The sequence below is a fragment of the Bubalus bubalis genome, chromosome 24, assembly GCF_019923935.1.
Source record: "Bubalus bubalis isolate 160015118507 breed Murrah chromosome 24, NDDB_SH_1, whole genome shotgun sequence".
In the NCBI taxonomy this organism is placed as follows: Eukaryota; Metazoa; Chordata; class Mammalia; order Artiodactyla; family Bovidae; genus Bubalus; species Bubalus bubalis.
The window spans coordinates 32,517,725-32,536,853 of NC_059180.1; the positions used below are offsets into that span (position 1 = coordinate 32,517,725).

A 19,129-nucleotide genomic window follows, 5' to 3' on the forward strand; every position below is an offset into this window, starting at 1 on the left:
AGTCAGTTGTAGACCGAGGGGTCGAGAGCAAACCACAGTGTGAACACAGTCATGCTGCGCTGGACGGTCAACGCTTGAATCTCCCTCTCCACCACCCGCCACCCGCCCCCGTGTTGCCTGAGTAACCGAGTCCTGTGGCTTCAGTGTGCAGAAAATCACCTGAGAAGCTCTAACAAGGCTGTAGGGAGGTTCTGTGGGAGTCTGCCAAAACCAGAAAGGAAATTCTTCAAGGAAAGCAGCTGTCCTTTCCCCTGAAGGCAGACGAGCTGAGTGGCTTACCTTTGTTGTGAGACATTGCGTACAGCAGGCAGAGCACGAAGAGCGCGTGGTAGTCGTCGTCCGGGCTGTCCAGGGCGTGGTACACCATATCCAGGAAGGGTCTGGAAGAGAGGGGCGCACATGAGCCTCACCTGCACACAGGATGCCAGCTGCCTTTGCCCTTCACGGCGCCCAGCCCCCTGCCTCCTCCAACCAGCAGCATGGGCTTCCCAGGTGGCTTGGTGGTAAAGAACCCACCTGCCAACACAGGAGACACAAGTTCGACCCCTGGGTTGGAGAATCCCATGAACAGGGGACCCTGCCGGCTACAGTCCCTGGGGTCCTAAAGAGTTGGACACAACTGAGCACGCACCAGCACGGTCACCATGTGCCCAGTTCAGCCCCAGGCACGGAGGACACAGAGGTGATCGACAGGCAGGCTCTGCCCCAGGAAGCTGTCATGTCTGGGGAAACTGACGAAGGAACAGCTAACCAACCAATTACTCAACAATGGTCCACCCGCTGTCCCAGACACTGGGGAGAAGTGTGGTCTTGTGGCACTCCCAAGCCAGTGGGCAGACAGAGCACGGGCACACCACAGCAGTACTTCAAAGAGTGACAAGAAAATGAGGCAAACAGGGCAACGTGATAGACTCACAATAGCAGACAAGGTACCAATAAATCTGGATCATTTTAGACTGTGAACCCTTGAGCCAGACTGCTGAGGTTCAAATGCTGACTCTGCCTCTTCTTAGCTGCAAACCCTTGGGTAAATTACAATCCCCCATCTGTGAGATGGGGAAGGAACCCCTCCAGGGTTTACAGTGAGGGTTCAAGTGAAATGACAACAGAGCGGCATTAACACAGGCCCAGGCTCAGGTGAAAAGTGCTCAGACACGCGAGCTGCTGCTGCACTTCTCTTTTGAGGATTCCACAGGCACTTCTCCATGATCTTGCTTTGGCAGGTCCTGACCCGGCAGTTTCTTGGGCCGACCTTCCCTGGTTAGAAGGGATCGATAGGAGGCATCGCCTCTGATGCTTTGTGGGTGAGATCTATTGAGCAGCTACAAATACATAAACAATACAGCCTGAATGCTGCCCTTCTGGCTGAAGGGCCTGGCCTGGAAAGACTTCAACAAGAGGATAATAGAATGTGCACAGATTTGGTCTGTTGGCAGAAGGCTCTGACCCCGTGACTGTCTGCGGCTGCCCCCAGATGCCAGCTTGAAGCCAAGAGAGCAGAGACGCTCAATGAGTGACAAAGGGCACACTTAACCCCTCGAAGGACATAAGCCACGGTCAGCACTGCGGACTAGGGGGAGCGAGAAGGTGCAGCAGAGAAACACAGAGACCTATTCGCTGCATAACTTTTTATACTGTTTTGACTTCTGAACTCCACAAGGATATCACTGATTCAAAATATATTGAAAAATTCAGAAAAGCAGTGAAATGCACTTGTCGTAACATTTCAAATAAACATGTAATACACAGAAATTAAAGGAAGAAACTTTTAAGGAACATTTACTTTCAAGTTCTATTTCTCTGGAGCCCCAGACCCTCCCCCGCCCCAGATCAGCCATCACCATTCTGATGTGTGAATAGTTCTGCCATGTGTGGATCTGTTTTTCTCTCAGTCCCCAGCAATAACACTTCCAAACTTAAGAGCAGGATAAAGTATTAAAAAACACTTTTTTTTTGCGAACCAGCTGCTTGGAATTTGGACTGTATTTTCATTTGGGAATAATACAAATAACCAAATGCCCAGTAGCAGAGGGAGGGCTGCATGAATGAACCATCTTTTATGAGACAAAGTATTATGAAGCCATTAGAATTGTGTTTACTAAGAGTACAATAGAGTGAAAAAGATACTTGGGGTTTGATATTAGAGAAAACCAAAAACAAAAATAATAGACATAGTATCGTATAAGCTAATGGGGGGAAACAGGGCAGAATTTCCACTATACTGGCATTGAAAACTGGCAAGAAATCACCAAAATGCTAGTAACAGCTGCTTTTGAATTATGAAGACCTTTTTTTCCTCCTTTATACTTTTCAAGGTTTTTTACATTTTCTAAATGTCTATTAACTTTTTAAATTTTAAGTTTCTTTTTTTTTTTTTAAAGACAGAAGGTTCTGAGTGGTTTCCGGTTTCTTAGTTCTGTATTTCACCATGAACGCAGAGATAGCCCACCGTGTGTGGGGAATATGAGGACAGTTCCACTTTGCTCTATGTTGTTTCTATGGAAAGTGGACCAATGTCAAGGTCCAGTTCATGTCAAGGAGAACTGTCCCCTCCCTCGTCCTTCATGCCCTCCTTCCAGCTCAGTGCCAGGAGGTGAGAGGGTGGGGGACTGAGGGGTGTGTCTAACAACCAACAACACAACACCTTTGCAAAGGCCATGGCAGCTCTCCACAGGGGCCAGTCTCTCCTTGGCGCCCAGTCTCAGAGCTGAGCACAGCTCTTGCTCAAAGTTTCTCAGGGCTGCAGGTCTGCATGTGGCTCAGCTCAGGACACAGGATCAGCTTCCGCTATGAACAATGTGGCAGAAGATGCCAAAGTCACCATAAGTTAAAAAACAATCTCAATCAACTTGAAGAAAACCCCTCTCTTCACTAAGATTCAGGGGAAAAAAAGAAGTCTCAACTCCAATACTCAAACATAACATTTTGGTCTGTTGACTTTTTGACAGTACACAAGTGTTTTTTCTCCTTTAGGAAAGCTACAGTATTATCACACTATGCAAAATACATGCTGTTTCCATTTATTAGATCCTAAGAAACTGAACGGGCTTCCCTGGCGGCTCAGTGGTAAAGAATCTGCCTGCCAATGCAGGAGATGCAGGTTCAATCCCTCAGTCGGGGAGATCCCCTGGAGAAGGGAATGGCAACCCACTCCATTATTCTTGCCTGGGAAATCCCATGAACAGAGGAGCTTGGCGGGCTACAGTCCACCAGTTTGCAAAGAGTCAGATACAGTCTACCGGCTCACAAAGAGTCAGACACTACTGAGCAACTGAGCATGCAATGATGTGTTAAGCAGGTGCACATCCCTCATGACAAGCTATTTTCAGTTTTTTAATGATTTGTATTCTAATTAAAGCTGAGCCAAGCACCTAAAGGTTGTCTTCCCCTCCCTTTCTGTGTTTAGAATGATTCCCTTAATTTTCAGAGCTCCCAGTGTTACTTTTTTTTTTTTTGGCCACAAAACAAAATTAGAAAGGTCCTTGGCAGTACACCAGACTTCCCTGGTGGCTCAGATGGTAAAGCGTCTGTCTACAATGCGGGAGACCTGGGTTCGATCCCTGGGTTGGGAAGATCCCCTGGAGAAGGAAATGGCAATCCACTCCAGGATTATTGCCTGGAAAATCCCATGGACAGAGGAGCCTGGTAGGCTACAGCCCATGGGGTCGCAAGGAGTCGGACATGACTGAGCGACTTCTCTTTCACTTTCTTTCTTTGGCAGTACAACTGATAACCCACACTGTGCTGCAAAGATTTTTATTTAATCAAAACTAAAAATGGCTCCCCTGTGCATCTGATAAAAAAATTAATCTTTTCTGCTGGATAACTGAAACACATGTCAAACAAAGAGATAAACAAGACCTGCAGGAAAAGACTGGTGTGCTTCAAGACTTCACTTTAAGTTGGATTAATAAATAGGATGAGTATGTGTGTTTGTATTTCATCCACCATGAGAGTTTAGGAAGTGAATGCCTTGCAGGCTGACAGAGAAACCACATTGCTGTGCATTCACTACCACTGACACATGATTTGGAGATTACTGCAGGCATTTGATAAGGAAATAACACTGAGATGGAGAAGCCCTCTAACAGTTCGCTGCAACTTTGGCAGCAGCCATCCACCCGATTCCTTCTGGAAGGGGTGGTGCTCCAGCCAGGCTGCAGGAAAGCTGGCGTCTGGAAGGTTGCATAGTGTAATAGTTTGGGCAGCCATAGAAATGAGCCATCAGGCAAGAAGTCGAAGGTGGACAGCAGCATTAGACAGTTCCGTTGAGTCACCAGGGCAGGCCCTACAGATAGTGGTGAGCAGTGAGTGAATGAGATCATAAAATCCAAATGCTGCCCCCAAGGGGATCCTTCCTAGGGGCAGCCCCCAAGGGCATCCCTCCTGGGGGAAGCCCCCAAGGGCATCCTTCCTGGGGGCAGCAGGGCACAGCCAGGAGTGGCCCGACGAACAAGGCCACACCCTGTTAGGACCAGCACTGAAGTGCCTAGAATGGTGGTGTCGTGCCTCAGTCATTCATCCCAAAGGGTGAGTACCACGGCCTTGAGGGCCAGCTCCGTCCCTGTGGTCTCTCAAGAGGAGCGGCACCTCTGGAGGCCAGGGCGGGGAGCAGCAGGATGGCTTGGCTGGGAAGCAGAAGAGGCTACCAGGGTGGCGGGACGAGGCCCGGCTTACCCTCCGTGGGCACCCGGCCAGGGCACTTCCCCCCACCACCTCATCCCAGACACCAAGCAGCAGCTGAAGGCTGGCTCGGGGGCAGCCCTCCGCCCGGCCTGGTAGCTACCTGCTCCACTGGACACTGTCCAGGCCAGTGGCGGCGCTCTTCTCCTCGTCTGTGGTGTTCTGCTCCTGCACGGAGGCGCTGGCGGCCAGCTCCGGGAGCTTGCTGCGCTCCATGATCACCATCTCTATCTCTGGAAGCAGACAGACACCGGGATGAGCCCGCGCGGCCCCGGATCGAGTTTCACAGACATGCTTGTGCTCCAGATGGAGACCAGCAGACCGCTCTGCAAACACCCAGCAAACACTCGACGGTGGCGACAGCAGCCCCCGCAACACCCACGCCGGGGAGCAGTAAGACGGGGCCCGCACCCCCCTCTCCTTTCAGCTTGGCAATGTCAAGAAACGGCGTCTCATCTTGACAGGAAAGCCCAGATTGCCATGATTTACTTCAACAGTTATCTATTCTCCTTTATTGATACCACACTTCCTTCCCAGAGGAATTGAGGAGCGTGGAAGAAATGACATGCGGTTAATAAAACATAACCAAATCCACTAAAGATATTCCAAACCTGTTTACACTGTAGCATGGGCTCTGCCATGCCCAAAGCCTTTGTTTTATTTTCCCACTTACAGCTTCCAGAGGCACCTCGCTTTATTTTTCCCAGTTAAATAGGGGCAACTTTCATAGCACCCGACTTGAGCACCATGTACATTTTCATTTTCAGAAAAAGGTTTGAACCAAGGAAGGAAAGTGTCCTGAGTTCGAGGTGGATGGTGGCTGTGTCGTGAGCTGTCCCTGTTATAATAGAGTTCCTTGACAAGCCGGTGTGGACCATCAAACACTTAGTTCTTAGAACCCAGAGCTCAAGGGCTGCCCCCCATCTTCAGGAAATACGGTGAGGGGAAAGGATGACGAAAGGTGAACCTGTGTATCTTCTCAGGAAGGACAGGCGAGCACCCGGGCTCTGCCATCATCTCCCCTGACCCAAGTAAGAGCCTCCCATTGCTTATCTTGCACCCACCGACCCCATCCCCAACCCCAATCTGTTGTCCACACAGAACCAAGTGATTTTAAGCAGAAATTAGCCCAGGTCCCTTTCAGCCTTCCCATCACGCTCATAACAAAATCCAAATGCCGTCCACGGTATCAAGGCCACGCACGGCCCGGCCCTTGACCACCGCTGACTGCACCCCCGGGCCCTCTCTGCCCCACCAGCTGTCCTGCGCTTCCTGTCACTCGCCTTGGACCCGCACGGCTTTGCTTCTGCCCTGGGGTCTTTACACGGCTGCTTACTCTGCCTGGAACATTCTCACCCCAGTCTTCCCTCCCCAGGTACCACTCAATCACGTCACTCGAGGCTCAACTCGAATGTCGCCATCTCAGGGATGTCTTCTCAGACACCCTCCCCATCGGTTTTCCCTCTACCTCTCCAAGTTACTATGAATTCAACTCCATACTTCATTCAGATTTCCCTCGTTTCTCCCCAATATCCTTTTTCAGTTCCAGGACCCCAGCCTGGATAACCATGTTATATCCAGCTGTCACATCTTAGGCTCCTCTTGGCTGAAACAGTGCCTCAGACCTCCCTTCCTCCGGATGACCTTATGGATTGAGGAGTCTGGTCGGGAATTTTTAGGACGCCCCTCAACCTGGGTTTCAGCAACATTCTTCCTATTATTAGACTGGGCTTATGGGTTTCTGGGAGGAAGACCACAGAAAGGAAGTGCTGTCTCATCATATCCTATCAAGGGCACAGCCTAGCAACATGACTTATGACGTGGGATGTTCATCTGCATCACTCGGACAAGGGAAAGCTGGTCAGGGTCCTCCACTGGAGAGGGACTTTTTCTCCTCCTTGCATCCCACACCCTTCGGAAGCAAGTCATTAAGCACAGCTCACACTTGAGGATTACAGAGCTATGTTCTGTGTCCTTAAGGGAGGGCAGCTACATAAATTACTTGGAATTCTTCCATAGAGATGTCCCCTCCCCACTCTTCTTGATTTTACTTTATGGTATTTATAACTACAGGTTTCCTCACTTTTTAAAGTTTTGCTTTTAGGCCACTTGGCTTTTATGGAAAGACCTGTATTAGTACCTGTTTTTTCTAACCAAAAGAAACCTGAAAAGGACTTTCCCTTTTACAAAAATAGGGGAAAAACAGAAAGAGCACTTAGCGCTGGTGCTGCAGCAGTCATTCCAGAGGCAGCGTGCGCCCCGAGCGTGGAAGCGGCCCCGCCAAACGCCTTCCTGGGAAGCAGAGGTAGTTAGCACCTCAGCGTCGAGCTGCCGTAGCTGTGAGCCGTGCTGGTGCCTTGTGTCCATCTACTCTGGGCATCTGTTAGCAAGGTGTGTGCTAAGGGAACTGCATCCTGGCTTTACACTTCTCTCACTAAAGGTCTCTACTTTCAGATTTCGGGAGAAACCTGCACCTGGATTTTACATTCTCTACTGGTTTGCTTGTTTCCTGTCCGCCTTCCCCACCCTAGGATGTGGGCTCCATGAGAGGAGCTGCCGTATCCATCTTGTCCTCCACCAGAACTGCAGTGTCTAGTCCACGGCCTGGCATAAGGCAAATGCTCAATACAAATCCCTGGAGTGGATCATGTCTGACGGGTCTGCCTAGGGCCAGGCAGGGCTGGCAATGACGCTCAGCAGCTGTGATGTGTAGAGCACCTCCAACCTGCGATCCATGTGTGTGCAGCGTCCTGATGGGGGTGGGCTGCATCCTGGCCTCCCTTCTGGGACTGTTAAGGTGACTGGGCTTGCGACTGTCCTCTGGCTGGGAGGGCTGCATCCCCCACGCCAACCATGGGCCTGGACCTGGGGGAGGGGGCTTGCTCTCACTAGGCCCCTCCGTCCCAGCGTGGTCTGAAGTCAGACAACACAGATCAGAGTCCCCCACGGGGTCAGCCCCATCACTGGCGTGGGGGCTGACACACCAGTTTTAAGTGCCATGTGTTTGCACAGTCTGTGTTTAACACGTATTAGAAGAAAATCCTAACTGCACAGAAAGTCTGTTTTGTGGATGCTACTGCTTAGGATGAAGCTAAATTTAAGACAAAACCACTGAGTCAATTCACCAAGAGCTACTGAGTAAACCACAGTGCATGCAGCCCACAGCCACGGCAGAGGGCAGGAGGCACTGCCATCTGAGAAGCACCATTTGCTTCCTTCCTCCCATACTCCCTGCACTAGCCTCCTTCAGGGCCTCCCAACAACTCTCATCTCCTCCCAAGTGGGGTGCAGATATCCCAGTGGGTATGCAAGATGATTTGCTAGGCAAAACCTCCTTATTTTTAACTATTATCTTTTAAAAAATCTATTTTTTTTCATGTTATGATGTACATAACATTTGCACATTAATACAAATATGTATAGTCCATAATAAACGTATATATATATATATATATATATGGGAGATGCATGTTGAATTACATATGTGTTTACTGTTGAGACATGTCATCTGAAGACTACCAAGTGAGACAATGGTGCCAGCCTCTGGCGTCTGCCCTGTGACCCTTTGACCTGCTTCCCATCCTTCCTCCTGGTCTGCTGGGCTGACACAGCAGGAACTCAGCTCCGAGGACTCCCCAGGGTTACAGGGCCAAGCCCTAGTGCCTCCATCTGCTGTGATGTAGTTGTTCCTTTGTGGTTTTTTAATCTCCCTGGACACTCTTGAGAGTTCTGGAGCAGAGGTGAGACTGAAGATAAGTCAGCCTAGTGCTCACCAAACTGTGTTAGCAAGTGCACACTGATTCTGAACAATTTCCCAAGGCTAAGAGATGAGCACAGAGCTGTTTCAGGGACAGGCTGGGTGCGTGCCCAAATATCTCTGACCACAGGTCCACTCATGCCCTCCACAGAGGGCCCTGAAGCTCCTTTCGGGAATTCTGCAGCTTCCCACAAAATGGCCTGAAAACCACTAGTTTGGTCCTAGAGACTGAATATGAGGAAACAGAAACCCAGAAGTAGAATGACTCCTTTTTTTTTTTTTTTCGCTGCACCATGCAGTGTGCGGAACTTCCCTGACCGGGGATCGAACTCATGCTCCCTTCAGTGGATGTGCAGCATCTTAACCAGGGAAGTTTGATAGTAACTCTTCACACAGCTGGAAAATCTGCACTAGAAGCCAAGTCTGCCCCCCTCCTACTTCCCAGGTCACTCCTGGTGCAGAATCAGGCCCATAAGGGCCTCTCCACACACGACAAGGCTTCCAAACCTTGGCTGTGTCACCCCGGTTCTTACAGCTGCACCCCCATACCACCCACGCCGCCCCCCCCGACAAACAGCTCCTCCAACAGGCATAAGTGTAGGATGAGCTGCTTCACGTAGTTTTCTAGTTAAAATATACAACAGTTCTTCCAATGCCAAGCAGGTCTTTCCTTGTCCTTTAAACTCTTGAAACCGGTGATCCTTACCCAGGTCTGCCAGCTCCTGGAAACTGTATGCAAAGTGCTAGGTGGGCCTGAGAGGAGTGGCTAACAGGTTTTAGAGGAGAGGGTCTCGCCAGAGTCTCACTGTTCCAAAATGGATCCTACAGCCATCTTCAAAAGTGGATGCTGACGAGGATCTGGCCTTGGTGATGGAAGCTCAAAGGGCACCCCTCTTTATGCCGCATCAGGATGTCCGGCATGGTTCTGCACAGCCTTCTGGGCCTCCATTGCCCCATCTCCCTGCTGACATCATGCCTGCCTTGGTGTGGCCTCACTCCCCTCCCAGGGCACGTGCACCATGCTGCCGCCACCAGGGCAAGCAGACCAGTGGGCTCACGTGGACAGGTTTTCTCTGATTCCACGTGCTGATGATGAATTCCCAGGGAGCTCCATCTGAACCTCAGTTATTATACCAGGAGCCCCCACTTACCCCACCAGGTTTCTGTTTTAGAGGTTAAAGGGACTGAAGCTCTACCCTAGTCCTCTGTGCACTGTGCATGCATGCTCAGTTGTGTCTGACTCTTTGTGACCCCGTGGACTGCAGTCCGCCGGGCTCCTCGGTCCATGGGATTTCCTAGGCAAAAATACTGGAGTGGGTTGCCATTTCTTCCTCCAGGGGATCTTCCCAGCCCAGGGATCAAGCGCAAGTCTCCTACATCTCCTGCACTGGCAGGCAGATTCTTTACCACTTGAGCCCCCGGGGAAGTCCTAGTCTAGCTCTGTTCAAACTTCAGTCATGGGCCTGGCTTTTACTATTTCTGCCGTGTCTCCGTTGGTTGAACTACTTGTTAATCATTTGATTCGAACTCTCACACTTTTTTTTTTTTTTTTTACTTAAATACATTTTCAAAGAAAACTTTAAATCACTTCTGTATCCTTCAGTTAAGCAATCTCACTTGCAGGAATTTATTTGGAAGACACACCTCCAACGATATGAAAATGCACAGGCACAAGGGCATTCACCACAGCATTATTGGTAATTGCAAAATACTGGAAACTACCTAAATGTCCGAGCATAAAGACTGGTTGAATAGACCATGGTACACATGGCACAGCTGTGAAAGGAATGAGGAAGGCCACTGTGAACTGATACGGAGTGATTTCCGGAGGCAGGGCTACGCAGAGACAGCCAAGGGCCAAAGAGCATATATGGTGGACTACTGAGTGTAAGAAAGAAGGGAAAACAATAAAGCACGCACACCTCTGCTTCTTTTTACACAAAGAAACACAGGAAGGATATTCCAGAAAACAATAAGTTCGTTATGTACAAGAGGGAGGGGAACAGGATGGAAGGTATGTGGGAAAAAGGATATTTCCTTGAACAAACGCTTTTGCATAGTTTTGAGTTGGTTAATGTTCCAAACTATTTTTTTTTAAAGAGAGAAATAAATTAAATCAATAAAAATGGGAAGGGCAAACCTTTAACTAAAAAAAAAGAGAGAGCAAGACTAAAATATAAAATATATTTCAAATGAATACCATATCTATCCTGAAGGGGGAAAAGAAAGGAAAGATAGACAAACCCAAATAGTTTATGATACAGTCTATACCTTCAGCTTAGGGACAGGTGAAGTATTTGGGGGAGGGGGCAGGGAACTGCACTCTTCATTTATCGAACAATTCTGAAGCTTCATAAAGATGTGTTATAGGATTGAGCAAATAGTAAATGTTTTGATGTCATTAGAAGCCAGCCTCTCACTGTAAAGGAGGAGACATCAAATCGAGTGGGGCAAGTCAAGAAAAAACACTCCTGGGACTGACTGGAATTGGAGATGTTGGTAACATGCATTTTGTATATATACCTGCATGTATTTCCTAGCTCTGTTCACCAAAGGGTTCAAATAGCAAGACACCCCACGTAGTCACAAGCACATCTGGTGCCCAGATCTTGGCCTGTTGAAAACCATTCAGTCATTGACCGCCAAAAGGGAACAGGGCTTTCCAGAGAAATTAACCCTGAGGAAGGGCAGAATTGGTGGAAAATGAACCTGGAATACCTTGTTATGATACAAACTGTCACAATTGTTTAAAAAAAAAAAAAAAAAAGGAAGAGGACAGATCACAAAGATGTAGCAGGCAGCTTGAAAGGGTTCTCAAGGGTCAAATCTGGGACAATTTGAGTACCCAATTAATTAAATACAGTACTGAAATACAAACCACTAAAAAACTGGAATCCGTGAGTCTGTGCCAAGGATGGATAGATAAACGAATGAATGGGAAGGAGGCAGGACTCTCGCCTGCAGTGGAGTACCAAGCGCTGACACTGGGAAACCAGCCTTCTCCTGCGATCCTGATAAAGACTCAGCAAGGACCGGCAATGATGCCACAGCTGAGGGGGTGCTATCCACTGACAACACTGTGTTAGTCTCAGGTGTACAGCAAGGTGATTCATTAGTATACATATATGTATCTCGAACATATACATATACTTTTTCAGATTCTTTTCCATTATAGGTTGCTGCTGCTACTGCTAAGTTGCTTCAGGTGTGTCCGACTCTGTGCGACCCCAGATTCTCCAGGCAAGAACACTGGAGTGGGTTGCCATTTCCTTCTCCAATGCATGAAACTGAAAAGTGAAAGTGAAGTCGCTCAGTTGCGTCTGACTCTTTGCGACCCCATGGACTGCAGCCTACCAGGCTCCTCCGTCCATGGGATTTTCCAGGCAAGAGTACTGGAGTGGGGTGCCACTGCCTTCTCCTTCTTGTATAGGTTACTACAAGATAGTAATATAGTTCCCTGTGCTATGCAGTAGGTCCTTGTTGCTTATCTATTTTATACAGTAATGTGTGTCTACTAATCCCAAACTCCTAATTTATCCCTCCCCCACTTTCCCCTTTCATAATCATAGGTTTGTTTTCTTTGTCTGTGAGTCTGTTTTGTAAGTTCATTTGTATATGTATTTTTAGATTCTACATACAAGTGCTATTGTACGATATTTGTCTTTCTCTTAGTATGATAATCTCTAGGTCCATCCACGTTGCTGCAAATGGCATTATTTCATTCTTGTTTATGGCTGAGTAATATTACACTGTGTATATACAGCGCACCTTCTTTATCCATTCATCTATCCATGGATAATTAGGCTGCTTCCATGTCTTGGCTATTGTAAATAGTGCTGCTATGAACACTGGGATGCCTGTATCTTTTTCCAATTCGAGTTTTCGTCTTTTCTGAATACATGCCCAGGAGTGGCATTGCTGGTCCGTCTGGTAACACTACTTTAACATTTTAGAGGAACACTCATACTATTTTCCATAGTGGTTGCACCAATTTACATCCCCAGCAACAGGAAGAGGATGTGTGCAGGCAGGTTCTAAGGGGAGATTTTAATGAGGCACAGGATATCTGCATTATGTCCAAGTGTTTCCCATGGATTGCAAATTAGCTCCTAAAAGAAAAAGTAATGATACAGTGCAGAAGCTGGGCTACACCTTCACCTGCTGGCAAGAATTAACATCACCCATGAAGGACAAAAGGGCATCATGCGCTTCCAGAAGTGACACCCTGGGAAGGACATGTCAGCTGTGCCAGACTCCAGCCAAGAACGCTTAACCTCAACCTAATCAGAAAGAAACATCCAAGACAGAATGAGGAACGTTCTATTAAAACAAAGGTGGAGGAGATTCTGTATTCTTCAAAACTGTCAAAGTTGGAAAAGAGAAAGACAGACTGTGAAAATATCCAGAGTAAAGGAGGGTAAAGGGACGTGGTAATTCAAGGTACGACCTGACCCTGGACTGGATTCTGTCCCTGGAGGGAGGAAATATGCTACAAAGGGTGTGATTAGGCCAATGGAGAACCTGGAACCTGGACAGAAGGAAACCATTACAAGAGTGCTAACTGTGTGGTGGTCCCCGTGGAGAATGCCCTGCACTCAGCAAACGCAGGCTAAGAGTTTAGGATGGAAGGGCTGTGCTGGATGCAACCTATCCAGAAAGAAAGGAGTGTGTGTGTGTGTGTGTGTGTGTGTGTGTGTGTGTGTGTGAGAGAGAGAGAGAGAGAGAGACAGACAGACAGACAGTGTGTGGAGAGGGAGAGAAAATACAGATAGGAAAGCAAATGGGGTATCAGATGTTAAAATGTGAAAGTGGCTAAACAAGTGTTCTTTACACTATTTTTTTTTTCACTTTTTATAAACTTGAAATTATTTTCAAATAAAACATTTTTAGGAATTACTACTATCAGCATAAAACCAGTACTGATAGAGAGCAACTGTGAAAAATATACACATGATGAATAAACAGAAAATCCCGAGGCCTATTGTACACATGGAAAGGGGTGTCTGGAGAACATGAGGAGGTCAAAGGCACACACCAACCACGAGGCTCCCCCACCCCACCCCCTGGAGCTGAGATCCCGACAAGAAACCTCTCACTGTGGTCTTCAAGGCCCTCTCTCTCTGTCCCACCCAAAGCCATCTCCACATCCCACAGTCAGGCCAACACTGGTCTAGTGGAACCTCTACAGCTTATGGAAAGGAAACCAAGACACGGAGGGGTCAAGAGGTGGGCTCCTCTTCCCAAACTACCTGCACGGTGTAAACCAGCATCTGTGGGGTATTAGTTTCTGTGCCAGGCACCGTGGCCCACAAGCCTGGGGGCTCCAGTATCCAGCCTGGCAGTGGCGGGACCCCTCACACAACTGATTCGGGCCTCTGGGAGTGGAAGGATGTGAAGCTGCCAGGCTGGGAGCAAAAACTTAAGTGTCCAGCTCCTCTAGCTTCGGCAAGCCCCAACCGGACCTTGCTTGGCCTCTTTTGTTTCCACAAAAACCTCTTCAGCAAAATAGTGTCTGCATATCCATATTCACAGCAGCCAAAAGGTGCAACCAACCCAGGTGACCATTGAGTGAAGCAAGGCAGAAAGAGAAAGACAAATATCATATATTAACGCATATATATGGAATCTAGAAAGATGGTACTGATGTGCAGGGTAGCAAAGGAGACACAAAGACCAGACTTTTGGACTCAGTAAGAGAAGGAGAGGGAGGGCTGATTTGAGAGAAGAGCACTGGAGCACATACATGACCATATGTAACATGGAGAATGCTGGGAGTTTGATGGATGATGCAGGACACCCAAGGTCGGTGCTCTGTGACAACCTGGAGGGATGGGGCGGGAGGTCGGCTCAGGAGGGAGGGGATACAAGTGTGCCTGTAGCCGATTCATACTGATGTATGGCAAAACCATCACGATATTGTAAACTAATCATTCTCCAATTAAAAAAAAAGAAATTTAAAAAAGAAAAGATAAGCCAAATGGAGTCTATTCAAAAAATGAAATATCATCAGCCTTAAAAAGGAAGAAAATCCCGCCACATGTTATAACACGGATGAATCTCGGGTACCTGATGCTCAGTGAAAGAAGCCAGTCTCAAAAAGACAAACACTATATTGATTCCACTTATATGAGGCACCTAGAGTGGTCAAATGCATCAGCCAGGAAGTGGGGTAGAGGCTGTCAGGGGCAGGAGGGAGGGAGAACAGGGAGATGTTTAGTGGGTAGGGTTTCGCTTTGGGAGGATGAAGTGTTCTGGGGCTGGAAGGCAATAATGGTTGTGCGAATCGCTGAATGAGCAGGAGAGGCCTGCAGACTCTCAGGATCCAAGGACGTCAACCTCCGTCCCCTCATGTGACAAGCCAAATCCCTAAGCTTTCCCAGTACTCTGTCACTGTGGATTTTTTTTTTTTTTTAAATAACAGCCATAATTCATCAACTTCCCAGGGTGATGGGCATTCTAATCTGATTAATATTTGGTAAATGAAGTGCTTTTCAGGGAAATGGCAGGCCTGACCTCCCAACAGTCTTTGACTTGACAAATGCAAGGATTTTCTCAGTTGCCCTCTGTGGTCAATGTTCCAGCCATCACAGCGAGGCCAGATGATAAAAAGAGGGGCAGGGAATGATAAGAAGGTCTTAGAAAGAAGGTTATGGAGAGGAGGGGAGGATGCCCTTGCTGGTTACCTAGGAGATATGAGAAGGACCGCATGCTGTTGACTGGCTTTGGAGCAGAATTCCAAGAGGCCAGCGCTGCCTGGCAATGACACAGTGCGTATATGCTGAGTATCTGTGGTACCCCTTCCTTTGCTTTTTTTATTACTTTTCACTGGATTGTACAAGATTGAATTCAGAATTTTTTTTTCCTCCCTGGGAAGTTGCTTTCCAGAGGATTTGTCTAACCTGACCTCCAATCCTTCTCCTTATACTAGTTAAGCCCACTGGAAAAGCTGGTGCCCCCACACCTCTGTATCCCAGTGGCTCAGCCTCCCCATCCCTCTCCCACTCCCTGCTCCAGAAACACATAGACACACACACGCATGCACACACATACTCAACCACCTCACTGTTCATTATAGAAATTAACAGAGAAATAGGACCCAAAGAAACTCGCCAGGGTGACCAAGCATACGTCCCCCCAACCAAGCTCAAGTCCCACTTTGGGCTCTCGCTCCACTGTCTTGCCAGGGCTCCTATTCGGTGTTCATGTGTCACCTGCTAAACGCTGAAGCACTAAAGGTTCTCATTTCTGACAACCTGAGGGCTGGCATCGCGCAGGCCCCTCTGTGGGTAAAGAAGCACAGAACGGGCAATGACTTGCCCAGCGTCACACAGCGGCTCTGGGGCAGAGTCATAGGTGTCTGGGATGCAGACTTTAACCGCCTGATACCTAGTCCCTGGCTTGCCCTCATCAGAAACCTGCTAGGCCTGGGGTTGGCTCTGGCTTTGCAAAAATGAGGCCAGAAGGTTCAATTTCATTTCAGTGGAGACTTCAGAAGGGGGAAAAAAAATAAAGCCAAGCTTGGGACTCCTTAACTCCCAGCTAACTTGGCAGGTTCACAGCCACTACTGTTCTGTTCCCTCCATGCCCTCACAGGGATTCAAGAGAGGGGTCATCTTTGAAGGTCAGGCCACGAAATTGATGGCTACTTTTCCTTACAGGCAAAAAGCCTATTTGCCCATATTTTTCAACCAAGAAATTAAAACAATTCATTCTCTTGTCTCAGGTCCACTTATTAAGTTACTGCTTTCAGTTCAGTTCAGTCGCTCAGCCGTGTCCGACTCTTTGCGACCCCATGAATCGCAGCACGCCAGGCCTCCCTGTCCATCACCAACTCCCGGAATTCACCCAAACTCATGTCCAAGTTACTGCTTTAACTGAATCCAAAAAGAAATGACTGTCGTTTCAGACTGAAGGTTAGACTAAGACATGAACGAGCATCTGGGTGCACACTCCTCTGGCCAGAGGGACCAGGGCACCCTGGTCTTCCTTTCAGCACTCAATTTCTAAAAATTAAAAGGTCCTGTGATTTGGTTTTTTTTGTTTTGTTTCAGAATGAGTTGCCCATCACTGGGGACCTGAGGCAGAGCATATTTCTCTGCAAACTGGGGATGGGAGTGACGGGTCCAGGGGTGCACATTCATTTCACACAACTTCCTTGTCTGGGCTTAAAAGTGGAGGAGGTGTGAACTCTGGGTGCTGCCTCTGTCGAAAAAATAAAACAAGTTGATGCCACATTCAAATCAGGTCATGGCAGACTTGTGACTTGTGACCATATGCCTTTTTATTCCTGTGCTTTCTGCCGCCTTTTTGAGTAAAGAGTTCACTGCTGAAGTGGGGATGACGGGATATGCAGGGGGAACTGGGGCCAGCATCTCTTTACGCAAGAAGTCCAAGGCTGTCAACACGCTTACCGGCTCCAGGGACGATGTGAGAAGCACCACGTTACAGAGAAGTATCCGGGGGAAGAAAACAGCCACAGGTCCCGTCTCAAAACAGGAAGGGAATGGAAAAGAAAACAAGAAAAGACGAAGGAAGGGAGCAGCTGGCCTGAGGGAAACGGAGGAGTACGCAGAAATAGTGTGGTTTTCTAAGAGAGCACCTGCTGTTTCTGCGAGCCCGGCACCCACACCTCCTCCTTCTGATGAATGTGTTTCTTTCTGAGGGCATCACGTAGGGCAGATGCACAACTGGCCTGACCAATCAGTGCCAGCCAGCCCTCTGCAGGGTGGGCAAGCCAGGTCCACCAGCACCAGCAAGCCTCGGCTCCCAGGCTTCGGTTGCAGCTCTCTTTCCACTTGGTGGCTTGGCAGGATGTGGGCCCTGAGTTGCTGATGGTCATCTATGCACCCGAGTCCAGCCCCTCCTGGGCCTCCCAGTTAGACAAACAATAATTGCCTTTTCTGCTTGAGTTTGTCTGAGTTGAATATTTAAATCTTATAACCACAAGAATCCTAACATCCTCATGTTTAAAAAAAAAAAAAAAAAGTCTTTATACTTCCTAGAGTCACAATTTCCAGATGGGGACAATGAAGTCCAGAGCTTGGGGACACCCTCCAAGGCACACGTAGGTCTGGCTGGTGAGACAGGACCGTAAGTCACATCTCCCATCTACCCATCGACACCATCCTCTGGCTTGAAACCAAGTGAGAAAATGCGCCTGACACCCTTCCAAGTCACAGGAATTAACAGCTGTGTGGTTTCACCCAAACACAGAGACAGTCTAAGGAGAGAGCACCCAGCGGCCACACCTTCAAACACGAGAATAACTGAGAGGTCAAATAAACAATTCAAAGAGCCCCAGAATACACCTGTTGCTGCCCAGTTAGGTGTCTCTTTGCTGGATGGGCCTGCAAAAGTTGTGCTTATTTACGATGAGTTGGGCCAGGAAAACAGGAGGGCATTACAAAGCTGAGGGGCCATGGAGAACCACACTCCCCTGGACCCTGAAGTTGGCATCAAACATCCAAGCAAAGTCTCTCAGGACGTTCCTCTGAGCCCTGCCTGACACAACCTGGCCGAGTAGCCACCTGGAAAACAGGGTCCTGGAGGCTGGTGAACATGTCTCCCTGTGCCCCCTGCACAGGGCAGGCTCAGCCTGCAGGGAGCTCCCCCCTACCCAGGGAGACCACCCCCCACCCCCCACCCCCTGGATCCCAACAGGGAGCGGGGACGGCAGCCTTGCAGAGCCGCTGCAGCCCCGCTGCGCCAGGACTAGGCTGCCAGTTGAGTCACTGGATTGTGTGTTTGAGGCCAAGCCTGCCCCTGTCCACACCATGGTTAGTCACAGCCCCAGCCTGGTTAGACAGCAGCCCTTAAAAGGACTGGAACAAAAAGAGGTAGCATCTTTCCAAAACAAAATTGACTAGAACACAGTGTACAAAATGGGGTGCAGTCGTCCATTTTCCCCAGAGTGGCTACAGGACAGCTAAACCAAAAATTTCAGCAGATAATTTTCTCCCCAGTTAGACCAAAAAGTAAAAATGATGCAAATAAGCAAACAAGTATGGCTTACCTTGTGTCCACCCCTCACCTCCCCGCCACAGTGATATTTGTTGGCAAAGGGTTTCTGAACCAGAAAGGAATTCCTAAACCAAGATGCTTACTGCACACTTTGGACAGAAAAAAAAGCATGCTGGAGATCTCAGCCTAAGAAGAGGGCTGATGGCAGCAGGGAGACACTTAGGTTATATTCATCGAAATATGACTGTGGCATTTGCAGAGAGCTGCCAAGATCATCAGAATGGGGCCAGTGGGGTGGGGATGGGGGCTGGTTTTGGCTGCATAATCGCAGCAAACTCCCCCAAACAAATGAGTTCCCAGTCAACTGATTTACTGAGCGGCTCCATTTTCCAGCTTTGGACGCCTGGACTCGCACAGTCCAGGCTGATGGGCCAGCGAGCTGGCTGCAGAGGAGCCACTGCGAGCCCAGGACCCAGAGGAGGGCTCACAGGAGATGCTCCCCCCACGCCTGAGCAGAACACAGGCGGGAGCTGGGGAGAGCCCGGATCTGTCCCAGGAGGTGTGCTGGAAGCTCCCCTCTGGCAAGCAGAGCTCCCACCTCACTTGACCCCATCACCTCCTCCACCCTGACCGCCCGGGGCCGTAGCCAGAGACCCCATCTGTGTGGCTGCGAGCCCGGCCCATGACACAAGCAACAGTTGAAACTTGCTTCATCCCTGGGGCTGACAA

At 48.7% G+C, this 19,129-nt stretch overlaps 1 protein-coding gene across 9 annotated transcripts in view; it reads right to left on the bottom strand.

Moving 5' to 3' along the window:
• CLEC16A (C-type lectin domain containing 16A) overlaps positions 1-19,129 on the bottom strand; it is a 233,291-nt gene that overhangs the window by 149,325 nt on the left and 64,837 nt on the right. For all 9 annotated transcript variants that reach the window (XM_044935686.2, XM_044935684.2, XM_025275226.3 and 6 more), the window contains 2 exons: positions 4,787-4,916; positions 280-380 (listed from right to left, as the gene is read on the bottom strand). In XM_044935686.2, coding sequence (XP_044791621.2) covers positions 280-380; positions 4,787-4,916 — 231 coding nt within the window. The remainder of the gene's footprint in view (positions 1-279; positions 381-4,786; positions 4,917-19,129) is intronic.